This window comes from Loxodonta africana, chromosome 25, assembly GCF_030014295.1.
Source record: "Loxodonta africana isolate mLoxAfr1 chromosome 25, mLoxAfr1.hap2, whole genome shotgun sequence".
NCBI lineage: Eukaryota > Metazoa > Chordata > Mammalia > Proboscidea > Elephantidae > Loxodonta > Loxodonta africana.
The window spans coordinates 60,577,750-60,594,605 of record NC_087366.1 but is presented as its reverse complement, the minus strand read 5'-3'; the positions used below and the strand labels follow the sequence as shown (position 1 = coordinate 60,594,605).

The following is a 16,856-nucleotide window of genomic DNA, read 5'->3' as shown; positions in this document are numbered from 1 at the left end:
AGATACAGTATTTGTTTTTCAGCAACCAGGGGTAAAATCTAGCACCAGAGTTAAAATAAAATTTGTGTTTTAAATCTGTCTTGAAACGACTTGTGGTTTTCTTACCATATTTAAAAAAAAAAAAACATAGCACTTTCTGGCAAAATTATTTGCTCCTACTCAGAGGAAAACAAACACTAGGACACAAGGGTATTGAAGGTCAGAACTAACATGCTTTTACTAATTAGTCTGTATAAAGAAGTTTGCCCTACTCGCACCTTCACGCAACTACTTACGATCGGTTTCCTTTTAATGAAGTGTTGAAATGTCCCAATTCACTAAAGATAATAAAATAGTAATAAAGCTTTAAGGTCATAGATCAAAAAATATAAAAGATATGCTTTTAAAGAATATCGATCTTGGGGGGTTACACTTTTGTTTCCATATGTTGGTAATTAAGTGCATTTCTGTGTCCTGAGGTCTTTTAGTTCAGCCATTTTGGGGAAGGTAAAGAGAACGAGGCACAAATGTAAGATGACCGTTTAGTGTCCTTGAACAACATTGTTACGAAGGAACTGTGCAGAGTTCTCATCTGAAAGACATGCAACACCAGTAATCACATTCTCATGAAGACAAATAAAAGGGAATTGCATCCAGGTGCACACGGAAGCTCCTCTCCCGGGTGGTTTGCTACAAAGATCTCCCCAGAGGCGCTTCCTGGTTTCTGGGCAGGGTCGCCAGTAAGGTAGTTTAAAAGGCTGGTGTGATTGGCATCTGGATACCACAATAGTCAAACCTTCCCCCAAATGCCCACGGACCTGTTTTCACTAAAAGGAAAAAAAAGGTGACAAGGAGAGAGGGTCACCTTTGGAATGCCAGTCTGAGCAGTTTTGTAGCTGCTGTTTTTACCAGGCTCCCTTTGGACTAGTAGTATTATATGGAAAGAAAGAAATTCTTTCTGTAAATCATGTGGCTTTACCCTACATTCCCGAAAAAAAAAAAAAAAATGAGTATTATTTCCTTCTGTAATGACGCAATTATGTTCCCTTACTGATGCATTGGAGCCCTAGTGGTGTAGTGGTTAAGCATGCGGCTGCTAACCAAAGGGTCGGTGGCTCAAACCCACCAGCTGCTCCACGGGAGAAAGATGCGGCAGTCTGTTTCTGTAACGATTTACACCCTTGGAAACCCTATGGGCGGTTCTACCCTCTCCTATAGGGTCGCTATGAGTTGGACTCGACTCGACGGCACCCTCGTGTAAGGAAAAGAATGCTGCATTTGCCACTCCTGTTTTGGAATAAGTAAGTCCAGTGACCCCTGTGTAACCAGGGGACTATTTCAATACAGGAGTTTGCATGATGGTCCAGTTAGAAGATTATAAAATTATGTTGAATTGGTTGCTTCGTTGCATCCTTTGATAGAACCCAAGATCCCTTTTGTACTGATAATTCTTCTCATGTACCTGAGCTCTTCAGTTCAGTAAAGGATAAGAGTAAATTTGTGTTAATCTTAAACTGTAAACGTAATATTACATGAAATAATCGTAAGCAAACAATTATTTAAAAATCTAGGTGTTTTTAAACTCACAGTCTCTGATGTGGATTTGGCAAATTCAGAATGGTAGAGGGTAGACGCAATGGCCATCTAATACAACCCTCAATTTTATAGATGAGCGAGATTAGACACATGGACAAGCAGTTTGTCCAATATCTCAATTCTGGGTAGATTAATTTCCCCATTTTCCATAACAAAACTAAGTATCATATTTTAATAGAAAATATTGCATATTACTCACACCCCAGGAATTACATTCGTACAAACATAGCCTTTGTAACAACAAATGAATTAATAAAATGTAGATTTTATAAATTGTAGAAGACTCTTATTTAGAAACGCTCCTATCACATAGTAGATGCTCAATAAATACTTGTGGAATGAATAAAAGCTAATAAAAAAATAGCTAAGGTTTAATGAAGGCACTCTGGTGAAACAGCAATTAAGCACTTGGCTGCTGAACAAAACACTGGCCGTTCAAACCTACCCAGCAGCTCTGTGGAAAAAGACGTGGCAATCTGCTCCTGTAAAGATCACAGCCTAGGAAACCCCAGTCCTACTCAGTCACATGGGGCTGCTGTGAGTCAGGGTCAACTGGACAGCACCCAACAATCACAATGTTTAATGGGTGCTAAGTAATCTGTGTGGCAGGCACTGTGTAAAGTTCATTAGGTGGGCTGCCTCCTTTAATCCTCACCTGCCTGCTGGATCCCAATACTATACCAATTTTAGAAAAGAAAACAAAGGTACCGAAAGAATAAGTGGTTTGTCTGATTGCATTCTTCTAATGAACACTGGAAGTCCCTGGATGATACAAATGGTTAATGTAATTGACTGCTAACTGAAAGGCTGGAGGTTCGAGTCTTCCCAGACATGGCTTAGAAGAAAGCCCTGGAGAGCTACTTCCAAAAAACCGGCCATTAAAAATCCTATTGAGTGCAGTTCTACTCTCAAACATGTTGGGTCACTGTAAGTCAGAACTGACTCGATAGCAACAGTTTTTTGTTTTTTTTTAGATAAATAGTGAGACCTGAGTTTAAAGCTTACAGTTAGCCTGCTTTCAAAGCTCTTGTTCTTAGTCAAATGGGGGAGTTAATACATGGTAGTAAACTTATACTATGATGTAAATGATTGATAATACACCCTTCCTAGAGATTTATTTTTTGAAGAACACTTGTATCATATAGGCAAAGAGAGCAGAAACAGGTCCTAAAATAACCTTCATCCGGCTCTTTATTCTGCCCTAAAGTCGATCTTGACAGAGTTCACTTAGAAAACTAAGCTTCATAATTTACAACATTAAACGGCATGTTAAAGTATATATTCTTACGTTTGTATTGTTTTCATTATATTGTGTAAAGTAAAAAGAATTAAAGCAAATATGGGAAGGGGGTGAGTTATATAAGCGATTCATTTCTCTTCCTGCAATACTATGCTATATTGAGACTTTCAGCATGTTGCCCATGACCATGGAGCATGTAATCAATTCATCTCCAAATCCCGCCATTGGTGGCAGAAATCTGACTTACTGCGCACACACAAAGCATGTGCACAATATTTATCATTGTGTGTTAACTGATAGCTCCACATTTTGTTATAGTTTAGGAACAATCAGGAACACTATAGTTTTTATGTAATTATTAACTTGCTCACTTTTTAAACATAATTAGCCATGTCAGAACTTTCTAGGACTTGTTCATTGTATTTGCCTGAGAATATAAACACTGTTTAAAGTATAAAGAAACACGAATTGGAAGCACTGTTTGGCAGGTATCACTTCAGCCCACTTAACATAATTTCATTTAGATCTTACACACCTAGCTTATAATAACACTTTGAATTAACTGTTAGGGAAAGAAACTGATTCTCCTTGATCTACTGAAAAGCTCCCAGATGCCTTTGGGATATAAATAACTAAGTAATGCCAACGCTGCTTACTGTTTGCTACCTGGAAAGCTAGCAACTGCGAGACAAACCAAAAAGGTGAGCAGTGTTGGGTAAAGAATATTTAGTTATCATTATTTCACCTCCCATCCCCATTTACAGGTTTTATATGCTTCTTACGCCATAACTTCTAAAACACTGTCTGCTCCTTTCTCCTCTGTGGAAGAAAACAAGCCTTCGAATCAGTTGCCTACAGTTCACATTCCAACCTGAAATTCAGTAGCTGTGGCACCTTGGGGCCACTTACTGGAGCCTCATTGCCTCCCATGCATTGAGGGTAAGTAAAATACCTATCTCACACGGTTGTAGAAGGATTGAATGAGATCATTTATGACTAAACCAAATGTAAGATGTTAGTTACACTCTTAACCTCTCTACATAGAAAAGATGCAAGTTTAATGAAAGTTCTTTACTTGGTTTTATAAATCTATCTTAGCTGATTAATTAGGTAAAGTTAGTTAAACTATGATTCAATAAAATCATGGACTCAACCAAACCTGGCAATTGAGCCAAAGAATCGAACCAAGAACTTGATGTTGACCTGGCTACCTTACAAATTGAAGGGAACCTTAAGTGTAAGACGAAACTGCTAATAAAAAGGCACCAATACCCGGGGGCGTGTCAGCTCAGGAAGAAATCTTCTTCTCTGGGAATCACCAAAGCTCCAGGGAGTAGTTGAAGCCAAAATCGTGATCTCTCTGCCTTGTCCTTCAAATGATGTGTGCTCTGAGCACATTTTCTGTGCATCTGGAGGCTTCGTTACAGACAGAAGGATCCTGCTTCGTGAGGCCGCTGTTAACAGCCTAACTTTTTTAAAGAGGAATTTGGAAAACTTCCCAGACGCTACATCTGCCCCTAGCCTTTGCACCTCAGAGTATAATGCCGGCCAGGGAGGGAGCGAGGACGACTAAATTTATTAACGGTGGACGGGGCCACTCTGTCTTTCACTGCAACAACAGTAGGTGATCCCATCAAAAATCTGTCTGCTGGCTAGCCAGCAAATCCAAGCTGCCATCCTTTACAGCAGCTACACCCAGCTGAATGGAAACAAATGCTGGACCAGGGAGGTAGTTGCTATTTGCACGTGGGAAAATGTATGTATATATATATATATTTTTTTAATCCACATATTCTTTTTTTATATCTCTCCTTTTTTTTTTTATTTAAGAATATTAAATAGACATCAAACGTTTTAGGGGAGTTCAATGGTTGAATTAGCCACTATTCACTGATGGTCTTGATCTGCTGGGCAAGTAACGACGTATGCGTTAATCTTAACATAGCTCAGCTAGAACCGAATCACAGTTCATCCCAGATATACATCAACAGCCAGCCTCACCCGAAAGCAAACTATTCACTATTTTAGGTAAAAATAAGACAATGATATTTGAGCTACACTTTGTAGCTCAAATTCCATTTTATTGCCCTCAATATACTCAATATATTAAAGAATAGCCATTTTTTACAAAATGACTTTCTCACTGATTATATTAATATTTTTAGGAGAATAATATATATCTTCTATGATATAATAATATATATCTCACATATATGTTAATATGTATCATACATTTAAAAGTTAACAAAGATTAGAAATAGCCAGTTTTCTGTATCTATGCTGAAACAGTGCTTTTCAGGCCTTGTAACCTGTAGAGGTAAATGCATCCCAGAGTATCGCAGTGCCAGCACCTGAGAGGGCCAGGAGTCGGGTGATGGCTGAGACACGGGGCGCGCGAATGCAGGGTTGGATCCTGTCTTTATTTCAAACTTTGACACTTTCTTCATCGTGGATTGTTTTTGCATTGATTTTGGTTTTTTTAAATATTACATTAACAATATCATTTACCTGGATTTTACTGAGTTTTCCGGTACCTCTAAATTTTGCACACAAGGCAATTGCCTCCCACACCCCACCCTAGTCCTGGCCCATATGCTTTCCATGATATTAGTTCCTCCCATATGCTTTCAACAAAACATGGGGTATTAATAATTATTACACTAAAAAAAATTACACCAAGTAAGTGTTAGAAATGCTTAGCTAAAACGCGTTAGTTTTTTTGTTCCAATTCTCCTTGGAGGCTTTAATAACCTGATGTGCACTGAGAATCTCCAGTATTACCCAATATTTCTCAAACTCATTTCCCCAAGGAACCCTTTTTTCCAAATAGCAGTGATTAACATTCTGGGGACATTTTGGTAAATAGTGTCCTAGAGTCATCTTAAACCCATCCTTTGATCCAATAAGGCTGCCTTTTCACGTCTTTATATTTCTTTCCTCCGCTTACCCCACATTTTTCCCAGAAAACAGAAAAGATGAATATATTGATACAATCAGACTAAATTTATGAAAAGGCTTAGTATAAACAGGCATAGTAAAATTTCAGTGTAAAGGGATACCAAAAAGATAGGAAACACAGTGGGGCTCAGCGTCTCTTAAATGAAGCAACGTTAAACACACTTACCAGTAAAGTCTGTGTTGACTGGCAGAGCGGAGCTGGGAAATTTATAATACCCATTCCCTACGAAACGAATTCCTTTCATCATCGTGGCCGTAGGAGCTGCTAGAGACGACTCTCTCCGTTCCAGCTGGTATACAGGAGAGGGCCCATTTAGTTCTTCAGGTGGAAGCCACCTAAGATGAATGGTTGTGCTGTTGATTCCTTCCACAAGAGGAGGCCTCAGTCGGGCTGGTGCTAAATATCAGAAAACACTTGTTACATTCAAAAATGTGGTCTCTATGAGAGACAGATATTCACATAGATGTACACATTTAAAAACAAAAACAGTTGCTGTTCAGTTGATTCTGACTCATGGGAACCCCAGGTGTGTCAGAGGAGAACTGTGCTCTGTTGATTCTGACTCATGGGAACCCCAGGCGTGTCAGAGGAGAACTGTGCTCCGTAAGGTTTTCAGAGGCTGACTTTTCCGATTACTAGGGCTTTCCTCAGGTGCCTCTGAGTGGCCCAAACCTCCAACCTTTTGGTTAGCAGCTGAGCATGTTAGCCATTTGCACTATCCAGGGAGACCAATGTACACATAAAATCGTGCTTATCACACTCAATACCAAATCAGTATGGTCTCAAGTATTTTTATGGTTCTAGGAATTGAAAGGAGGCCTGGTAGCATAGTGGTTAAGAGCTCGGCTGCTATCCAAAAGGTCGGCAGTTCGAATCTATCAGCCACTCCTTGGAAACTCTATGAGACAGTTCTACTCTGTCCTATAGGGTCTGCATGAGTTTGAATAAACTTGATGGCAAAGAGTTTAGCAATTGAAACTATGATACAGACTTTCTTTTGTGACCAAACTGAATTTAAACTGACAGTTCTACTCTGACACACGCAGTTGCTAGGAGTCAGAATCTACTCACCAGCACCCAAAACAACAAATTCTTCACATAAAACTTTTGCAATTAAGTGATTTTTTAAAATCTCAAATAGTTTGTCTCTACTTTCTTGCTAAATAACAGATTTCATATATTACGTGTACCAGATGCTGTTGGAGCCCCACACGGGTTTTTACCAAGCAGGTGCCCCACACCCAGCTGTTGGGCCTGTTGGTCTCTCTGGCTCCTAGCTGCCCCCCTCTCTGGTGAATTCCCCTTGGCTGAGTGGGAGCTGCCTCACCCAGGAGCTGTAGGATGCCCAGGGGAATCTGCAGCCAGAGACTAACACTGATCACAGAGGCAGAGCCCCTTTCTTAATGTGGCATCAACTCTGAGGTGCAGTTCCCAGAGGCCGAGCAGGGAATAGAATGATTGAAATGGGGTAGCTGGGGAGACAAGAGGGAGCGTGGAGTCTGAGAAGAACTGGGTGGGATGAAGTGTTGGTTATGTCTTCCAGCCAATGGGTGATGCAAGCACGATGACCCAAGATTGCCAAATCTTATAGTTTACTTAAAAAAAAAAAGTCATTTTCAGTGAAATTTTCTGATTTTTAGAGCTCAGTAGGTGATTAAAACAAAACGGAACAAGATTCTGATTCTGAAGGTCAAGCAAAGCATCTGCACGATGGAATAAGCCTGTGAGCTCATCACTGTGCAAGCTCTGATGCGGGAAGAATGGCCTCCATTCAGCCTCTCGGCCTTGCAGCAGCAGAGAGCATGCCTGCTCCTGAAGGGACCACACCACCCATGGTGATCTGAGTCTTGGGGCAGTAAGTACCCCGTGCCCTTGCCACACACTGGGGCTTTGGTATGTGCTGAGGTCCGGGGGTACTGGTAATTCTTCGGAAGTGGGAAAGCCCAGGAATGACAGGGATTAAGTTTTCCCTACAACTTGTTGGAAAGGGGGATCAGAGTAACAACTGAGTTATTAAAAGTGAAGTTCTGTTTTCTTTTGATTTTTTTTCTTGCAAAACAGACTTTGTGAGTCTCTTAAATAAAGCAGTGTCAAACACACTTACCGGTAAAGCCTGAGCTTCATACCCACACTAAGTGTGTGTAGGGAAAAAGGAAGGCAGGAGAAGAATTGATGCATTTAAGCTGGGGTGTTGGCAAAGGATACTGAATATATGTGGACTGCCAAAAAAAAAAAAACCCAATAAATCGATCTTGGAAGAAGTATAGCGAGGAGCGTGCTTCCTGCGTACTTTGGACACGTGATCAGGAAAGACCAATTGCTAGAAAAGGATGTCATGTTTGGGGAAGCAGAGGGCCCAGGAAAACCCTCAATGAGATGGACTGACACAATAGTCATAACAATGGACTCGAAGATACCAACTATCGGGCATATAACGCAGGACCAGGCAACATTTGGTTCTGTTATACACAAGGTAACCATGAGTTGGAACCAAGAGCAACCAGCCACAACTGCGTGTGTCAGCTGGCTATGAGACTGGAAAGTGAAGAAAGGAAAAAATGTCATAATCACCAAGTCTATTTATTAAGGGCCCAGACAAAGGCTTCAGGGTTTTAATCTACATTTTGTCAACAGAGACTCACACAAACACAGTGTCATTGCCTGTTCCAATAAACATAAATTAAAATGATATGAATACAAGGAGTGATAGCCTTAAACTATGGAAGGAAATTCACTTTAAAACAGCATAGAACAATTGCAATTTATTACTTCCTAGAAATTCTGGCCAATTTTCCAAAGAGAAACAATTACTTGTGATTCTCTTTTAACTTTTAATAAAGAAGAGAAGGCATTCAGCAAAAAGTTCATCAACTTAGTAAGACAATTAACGATTTTCTTCTTCTGCCACTGCAATCCATGTGGTATTTTTACATATATATATATATATATGAGTCTTTAAATTATAGGCATGATTTCCCTTAGTATTTCTTGCCAAAAATTTGTTAAATGGTGGGTTCACAAAGATTTCACTTTACAAACTATGATCCCTCTACAAAATAACCCAAAACAAAATAAAAGGCTAAGCCATCCAGAAATTTCTTCTCCCACTAAGTTTTTCTTCAGAGTTTGAAATTTTAGGCTTTTTTAAATAAAATATTCAGCAGGCCATTTTCGGCGAGGAGCTGAACCGTGGAAGGGTTATTATCAAAGATTATTTAACCCCAGGCTCGGAGAACAATGGAAGACCAATTACGTAATTTTTTATTGTCTAAAAGTTGCTACTTAGAAACACAAAAGAGAAATTTTGAGCTTATCTGGTTTGGCTTCTATATTGTATTTAAGATTACCTAGTCTTTGTTTTTTTTTTTTAAATCTTCTGGAAAACAGGGACCTGGACTTCAGTTTGAAAAATACCATTTAGCCCAGAGATATCCAACAGAATTTTCTGTAAGGACAGTTCTAGATCCTCACTGTCTAATACTGTAGCCACTAGCCTCATATGGCTATTGAGCACTTGAAATGTATCTTGTGAGACTAAGGAATGAAATATTCAATTTAATTTACTTTGATTTAAATTCAAACAGCCATGCACAGTTCATGGCCACCTCATTCGCCAGCACAGGCATGGATAAATACAAAATCACAAATTATACATATGTGGTGTGTTGAAAATAGGATTACCATGCTAACTAAATATTTAGAAACAGTATACATCAGCCACCTGTACTTCTTAGTAACTGAAGAATTTCATTTTTTTTTAAAAACAACCTCTTCCTTGAGGTCCAGTTTGTTGGGGTTTGGCACACCTCTGCTTTCTTCCAATTACCAGCCAAATAGGAACAATGATAAAGTTTTGTACCACCCCAAATTCAGTTCTCTCCCCAATGACAGCATAACCCAAGAACACTTCTTAATCAGAGATATAAATTCAGTCAAACAAAACAAAAGGAATAGTAACAGCTCATTTTTTTTCAAATACCTCCTAAAAATGGGCACAGGAGTCCCTGGGTGGCAAACCGTTAAACACTTGACTAATGACCAAAAGGTTGTCAGTTCGAACCCACTCAGAGGAACTTGGAAGAAAGGCCTGGTGGTTTGCTTCTGAAAGTTCACAGCTTTGAAAACCCTATGGGGCGCATTTATACTCTATACACATGGGATCACCATGAGTTGGATCTACTTGATGACAACTAATTAAAAGTGTGTGCACACAATTATTTATTTTGACAAAATGATCATAATAAATAAGGGCACTTTAGACTGAGAGTCCACTCAAATCGGTAGTGGCTGTCTGAATTCTAATGGGCAGTAGAGCACTTCATTTAAATTCACAGGGGAACTATTCCACCAAACGATTAAGACTATTCTTAGGAAGTCAGCTCCAGAGAATGAGTGGAAATAGAGTATATTATTAATATTCTTGCTTAAAAAAAAGGAAGGAAAGAAGGAAGAGAAGAAGGGAGGGAGGGAGGGAGGGAGGGAAGGAAGGAAGGGAGGGAGGGAGGGAGGGAGGGAGGGAGGAAGGAAGGAAGGAGAGAGAAAAAAAGGCAAATTCTAGCTGGTGTGTGGTAGAGTTTCATGTTAAGGAATCAACCCAGCCTCTTTCAAACAGTGAGCACTCTACAGGCTCATTCTCTCCAGCATTCATTCCTCTAAAACTAGAAGGGGGAATTAAGTGAGGTTGTCAATCGATTAAACTAGACTGGTCACCACTAGAATGATGAGAAGAAAAATCATAGACCCTCCTGAAGTGTTAGACACACACAATCACTGAGAGAGAGAATGAGGAATTATTTGTCAGGTTACTGAAGTGAGGGATTATCGGTACAAATAAATATGATGTATAAAATTGTATTAATTACAAAAGGGAAAATTAAGAGACAACATAAAATAACAGAAAGTACTATCATCCACTTTTGGAGATATTTCACTGTTTAATTTCTAACTCCACACAATTTTAGAAAATCACTTAACTTATATTTGCCTCGGTTTTCCCAACTACAAAATGAGTATAAAGTGTCAGTGAAAAGCTTGACAACAGCTTTTTCAAGCCATGTACGTAATTGCTTTAGGTTTTGTTGTTGTTGTTAGTTGCCATCGAGTTGGCTTTCCCTGGTCCTGCACCATCTTTCCGAGCTTTGGTATGTGAGAGTGCCTTCTGACCTGAAAGGCTCATCTTCCAGCACTGTATGGGACTACATTCTGCTGTGATCCATAGGTTTTCATTGGCTACGTTTTGGAAGGAGGATCACCGAGCCTTTCTCCCAACTATGTCTTAGTCTGGAAGCGCCACTGAAATCTGTCTGCCATGGGCAACCCTGCTGTTATTTGAAATACTAGTGGCAAAGCTTCCAGTATTATTATAACACACACGCTACCACACTGCAATAAACTCACATACAGGTGGTGGCTTTAGGTTTTACAAAATAAATTTCTACAATAATAGGAGGCCCTATTATTATTGGCCAATAATTCATCTTTCAAATTGCATACTATCAAAAGACACAATTCATCTACTTTGAAAATCTACCCATATTTACTTTAAAAATCCTCCCGTAAATATAAAACATGACGTGGGTCTTCAACATCCATCACTTCAAAGAGTTACAACGTAAAAAGTCTGTTTTCACTCAGAATAAGATTACAATGTTCTTGTATTCTTTGCAATTTTACTGTAATCCAACTTTTAGCCTGTATTTTCCATTTATAAGAATTACATAAAAAAACTCTCTGATAACATACATTCTTTATTCATAATTTATGACTTTATAATCTGATTAATAGCATATCATAATGCATACATTTACTCTTGGAAAATTTATGTAGTGTAATGTTTTGAGCATCATAGAGCAAGAACTGGATACTAAATGAGCAGAAGCTCTTGCTGATGCACAGCGCTTTAAAACCGCAGCCTCTTCATTTGTTTTCAAAGAGGTGTTTACTGTCTGTGAAGACTACACGGCTGTGTTAGAGTCTTCAACATCATCACCTTTCTAACTGAAAAAAGAAACCCAGGAATGAACAGTGTTTTCATGTTTCAGGGGTATGTGGAGAAGGGACTAAAAAAGACATGCTTGTCAGCAGAAAATTATTTTGACTTTTTCTCAGCAAGGTAAACTGTCAAAGGAAATGACAAGTACTGAATACTGCTAAGATGAAAGTCCTGCAAAGGGCACTGTGAATGGGACACAGGAAAGAAGTGTGCCCCATTTTGCAACTGCACTGATGAAGCTGCTCACCAATCAGTCCCCAGTGGAGAAAGGATTCTCCACACAAGCCCTCAGAGACCACTCGACATTGCTGTGATGGTTAATGGTATGTGTCAACTTGCCCAGGCGACGATTCTGAGTGGCTTGGCAGGTGCTGAATTGGTTGCTCTTCCGTAAAGAAATATAATATAATCACTTTCCATGATGTGGTACGATGCAATCAGCCAAACTTCTCAGCCAATCTTTCTCTCTCTCTCTCTGTTGTCTTCTTTTTCCAGTTACAGAATCGATAGTGGTTTGAAATCAGGAAAGGCATGTTTCAGGGTGGTATCGTTTCACTATGCTTATTCAGTTTCTATGCTCAGAAATAATCCGAGAAAGCTGGACTATATGAAGAAGAACGGGACATGAGGATTGGAGGAAGACTCACTAACAACCTGCATTATGCAGATGACACAACCTTGCTTGCTGAAAGTGAAGAGGACTTGAAGCACTTACTGATGAAGATCAAAGACCGTAGCCTTCAGTATGGATTGCACCTCAACATAAAGAAAACAAAAATCCTCACAACTAAATCAATAAGCAACATCATGAAAAATGGAGAAAAGATGGAAGTTATCGAGGATTTCATTTTTCTTGAAACCACAATCAACACCCATGCAAGCAGCAGTCAAGAAATCAAACAACGTATTGCATTGGGCAAATCTGCTGCAAAAGAACTCTTTAAAGTGCTAAAAAGCAAAACGATGTCACTTTAAGGACTAAGGTGTGCCTGACCCAAAGCATAGTATTTTCGAAGGCCTCAAACAAATGCAAAAGCTGGACAATGACTAGGGAAGACTGAAGAAGAATTGATGCCTTTGAATTATGGTGTTGATGAAGAATATTGAATATACCATCGACTGCCAGAAAAATGAACAAATCTGTCTTGGAAGAAGTACAACCAGAATGCTCCTTGGAAGCAAGGATGGTGAGACTGTGTCTCACATACCTTGGACATGTTGTCAGGAGGGACCAGTCCCTGGAGCAGGGCATCATGCTTGGTAAAGTAGAGGGTCAGTGAAAAAGAGGAAGACCCTCAATGAGATGGAGTGACACAATGGGCTCAAACATAGCAATTGTGAGGATGGCACAGGATTGGGCAGTGTTTCGTTCTATTGTACATTGGGTTGCTATGACCCGAGAGTACCTAGCAAGCAAAGAGAATAGATTGTTAAAAAGCAACTGTCTTAGTCTGGGTTCTCTAAAGCAGCAAAGACAGTGATATATTTGGCTCCTTTAGAGTACCCAGATCAAGATGGTTGCCTTTTAACCATCTAATTCTCTAGCTGGGGGGAAACAACACAAAAGATTTTCTCACTTTGTTCTGTGTTTACTAATCCTCTTCAGAAGAGGTCAGGTCTAGTGGAAAGTTGTCTGGAAAGGAGAAAATTTAGGTTCTAGACTGGCTTTTTAAGTCCCTCGTTACGGAATATTAGTCTATCCATTATCGGGTCTCTGTTTCTCACTTTCCTCTTTTGTTAAAGGCATGACAGACAGAAGTATGTCTAAGACCCCTTCCAGTTCTAAAATTTTTGAACATTTTAAAGCAGTGCTTCTCAATTAGTGAATCACGATGAGGTAGGTACTGGACATAATGAGCCCCTCAGCCCTCCAGGAAGCCAGCCTGAGCCCCTCTGGCTGATCCCCTTCAGCTTTGAGTCACCTTGTTTCTTTACCCAGTATGGCATTTAAATACTATGATTTTCCCACATGTCCTGTGACATAACAGAAGCTAGAAAGCACCGCTTTTAGAGAACTTAGAGGAATCACCTCCTTGGTGAACAAGCACTAACTGAACCAGCTATCATTCTGGCAGTCATCAATAACGTGCACATAACCAGTATCCTGCACAAGAAGAAGGAAGAGGATCCATTATTTCTGAGCTGCACATCTAGAAGCAATGATGGCATCAACCACTGTTCCCTAAAATCCCCCATTAATAAAAGGTAGTTGGTTGGACTGTAATTATGGCATTCCTGCTACCCAAACTTGAAGCTTTTATGTGGCTTATGCAATTAACTACTTAAATGCATCGTAACACTTGCTTCTCTGACAGCAAAGTATTGATTTTTTAATCATTTTCAAGTCTCCTCCAGCACAAATAAATGTACTACAGTTACAGTTAATGCACTGTGTACATGCATTAAACGCCGCGTGACACAATGTATTATTTTGTGATATATAGAATTGAAGTCTGGCTTCTCAGAAAGCAGCATCGCTGGTCTCACACTCGTATTAAAACTACCATTGTCCTTGATACTCCCAAATCTCTAACTTTCTTTTTCATAGAACACTTAGGCTTCAAAAAAAGGGGAGGGGAGGTGAATATAAATCTTTTTTATATGTCAACGGGGGAGGGATTAAAAGTTATCTAACATGGAAGATACAGTTGTATTCTCCCACAGGTGTCACTGTGGGACACACAGCAACCTTGTTGGGATGGATTTTTGCCTGTTTAACTTCTTTCCTTGCACATCTGTCAAAATGTATTGCATACTGTAGGCTCTCTGATTCAGGCACTTTTTAGACATTTGAATTGTTTCATTTTAATACCTTAATATATGATACATATTTAATACATTGCAAAGCTGTAACAGTGTTTTCTAAAGTGTGGTTTCCACATGCCATTTCTGCACAGCAAAAAAGCCAATCACATTCCAATCGTGTTCCTGCTGAAGTCCCAGCTAAGGACAGATCTGGAGACAGAGGTCATTACGTTCTTCACGACTGAGCCTTTTTTTCCTTGGGCGCATCCATGCACTCAGCATTCAAGTTGGTGAGTAAAAAGCAGTTAATTTTGTTTTGTTAGAAATAATATCATTTTAGTTTTAGAATCTAAGACAGATGCCAGCATTTCACTCTGAACAGATGGTAATTCCATCTAATAGTGCATCTCTGTATTAGTAAGGTCTGTTGTGTATACAAACAGTAATAAACACTAGGTAAGGATCAAAATAAATTTTAATTGTTGACATTAAATTCTGGCAGCCACAGTTCTGAGGCTGCAACATTCCTTTTTCAAGCCTGTCAGGTTTAGTAATGCAGCAAAAGCTTTTCCAAAAGCTGCCAGATCCCAGTTCCAATAAAAACAGGTTTGCATACTGTCAATTGCCGGCCTTCACCAGGATACCTGTCTTCACACACGGAAATTCTTCTTCAGAAGTTACATGGAATTTTCGCTCCCAACTGGGTGATGGTCTACCAGTTTTCTTTGGAATGCTTGGGAAGGATTGAACATTTAATTAAGAGGTTAAAATAGAATGTTATAACTGATCGTTAGTTACATTAGGGGTCTTGGTATTATAGTTACTCTTTCACTCTGCTAAGTAAGGGTTTTCTGTTGAATTCATTTTCTTCTATTTGTAAATCTGGATATTCCTGAGCTTCTCTTGAAATTGACATCATCCCTTTCATTTTGTTTGCTTTGCCTGAGTCTGAAGGATTTCCCTGACAATCACAGCTACCATCAGCTATGTTTTCTATTGGATTTGCTGTGGCATCAAATGAGCGAACACGCACTGAGTTAGTTCCTATACTGCCTCCAGGATCTAGTGTTACAAATGTGGCCGCTATTTATTTTGGGATTCTGCCATGTAAAAAAAAAAAAAATTCATAGAAAAAAAAAAACACTTTGGCATTCAGGTGACTTCAATAACAAACATGCTTTGCAATCATATTTCTTTAAAAAATGGATGTATTTTTTTTAATCATGAAAAATATATTGCTTCCACCATATGGGACAACCAACGACTCACCAACCGATTTAAGACGCGGCATATTGAGCTGACCATATGTTACAGAGCTGTTGAATGGCTGAGTGATTCATGCCCGTCACATTCTAGTATATCAATTAAAGCTCCTTGAAGTCTGCATGATTTGTGTCTCTGTTATTAAACCCTGCTAATTCATCCCACTTACACATCTGTTATAAATCTCTAGGAGTGCTGCATGATTCATGGCAATCTGTGAGCATGCTACAGCAAATTCTTCTCCTTGTAATTAACAGTAAATTGTTTTACTGCCATGCAATGAATTCTTCAGTTACATTGCAAATGAACTCCTAAATGTGCGGTTCTTTCCTAAGAGCTGACTTATATCATTAGGCAATTAAAAAGTATTGCTAGGAACCAAAAGCTTTTAATCAAGAGAAATACAACTTAAACACTGCTTAAGAGCCACGGAAATTTGACATGTTGGTTGAAAGTGTAAAATAATTTCTGCCGAGAGAGCAAAACAAACAAACAAACAAAAAAACTTCATGCATCCAGGATTTCACTGACGCTGAGACCCAGGAACCAACCGTTGCCTGAAAAGATTTGGTAACACAACTTTGCACAGATACTGTTTATCTTCGAAGTTACTATCTGTCATTACCAAATTTCTCAGATGGCTTTACATTGCTTCAATTCAAACAGTGCCTTTATTCTTGAAATAAATAATTGGATAATTAGCCAAGTTGAATCATCAGAGGATTCCAGGGCTGTTCAAGTGTTCTTGTCAAAGGTGAGGCTAAGCCATTTCAGCTCGCCTCGGCAGTTCTTCCAAGAGGCTTTGATTTTTTTCCCCCACTTTCTTGGCAGCAGCCTCAGATTCATGAGTCCATACATCAAGTCAGTAGTTTAACAACAAATGGAATTAAATTCAAAGAAGGGAAAGTAATTGAAGGACGGCAACAAAAGTGTTTGGTAATGTGCTTTTTAATACGGCGTGCCACATTTGCATGATAATTTTTCCTTTTTAGCATGGAGCAGAAAGTGACTGGCTTAATGAGGGATTATTCAAGACAGGAAGGAACAAAATGCATTCATAACTAAGAACAAAGATTGTATTA

At 39.2% G+C, this 16,856-nt stretch overlaps 1 protein-coding gene across 1 annotated transcript in view; it reads right to left on the bottom strand.

Annotated features, from left to right (window-relative positions):
- The window catches only part of USH2A (usherin), an 894,134-nt gene that overhangs the window by 618,815 nt on the left and 258,463 nt on the right, over positions 1-16,856 (bottom strand). Inside the window, exon 20 of the mRNA XM_003419876.4 lies at positions 5,940-6,170. Within this exon, the coding sequence (XP_003419924.2) occupies positions 5,940-6,170 (231 nt within the window). The remainder of the gene's footprint in view (positions 1-5,939; positions 6,171-16,856) is intronic.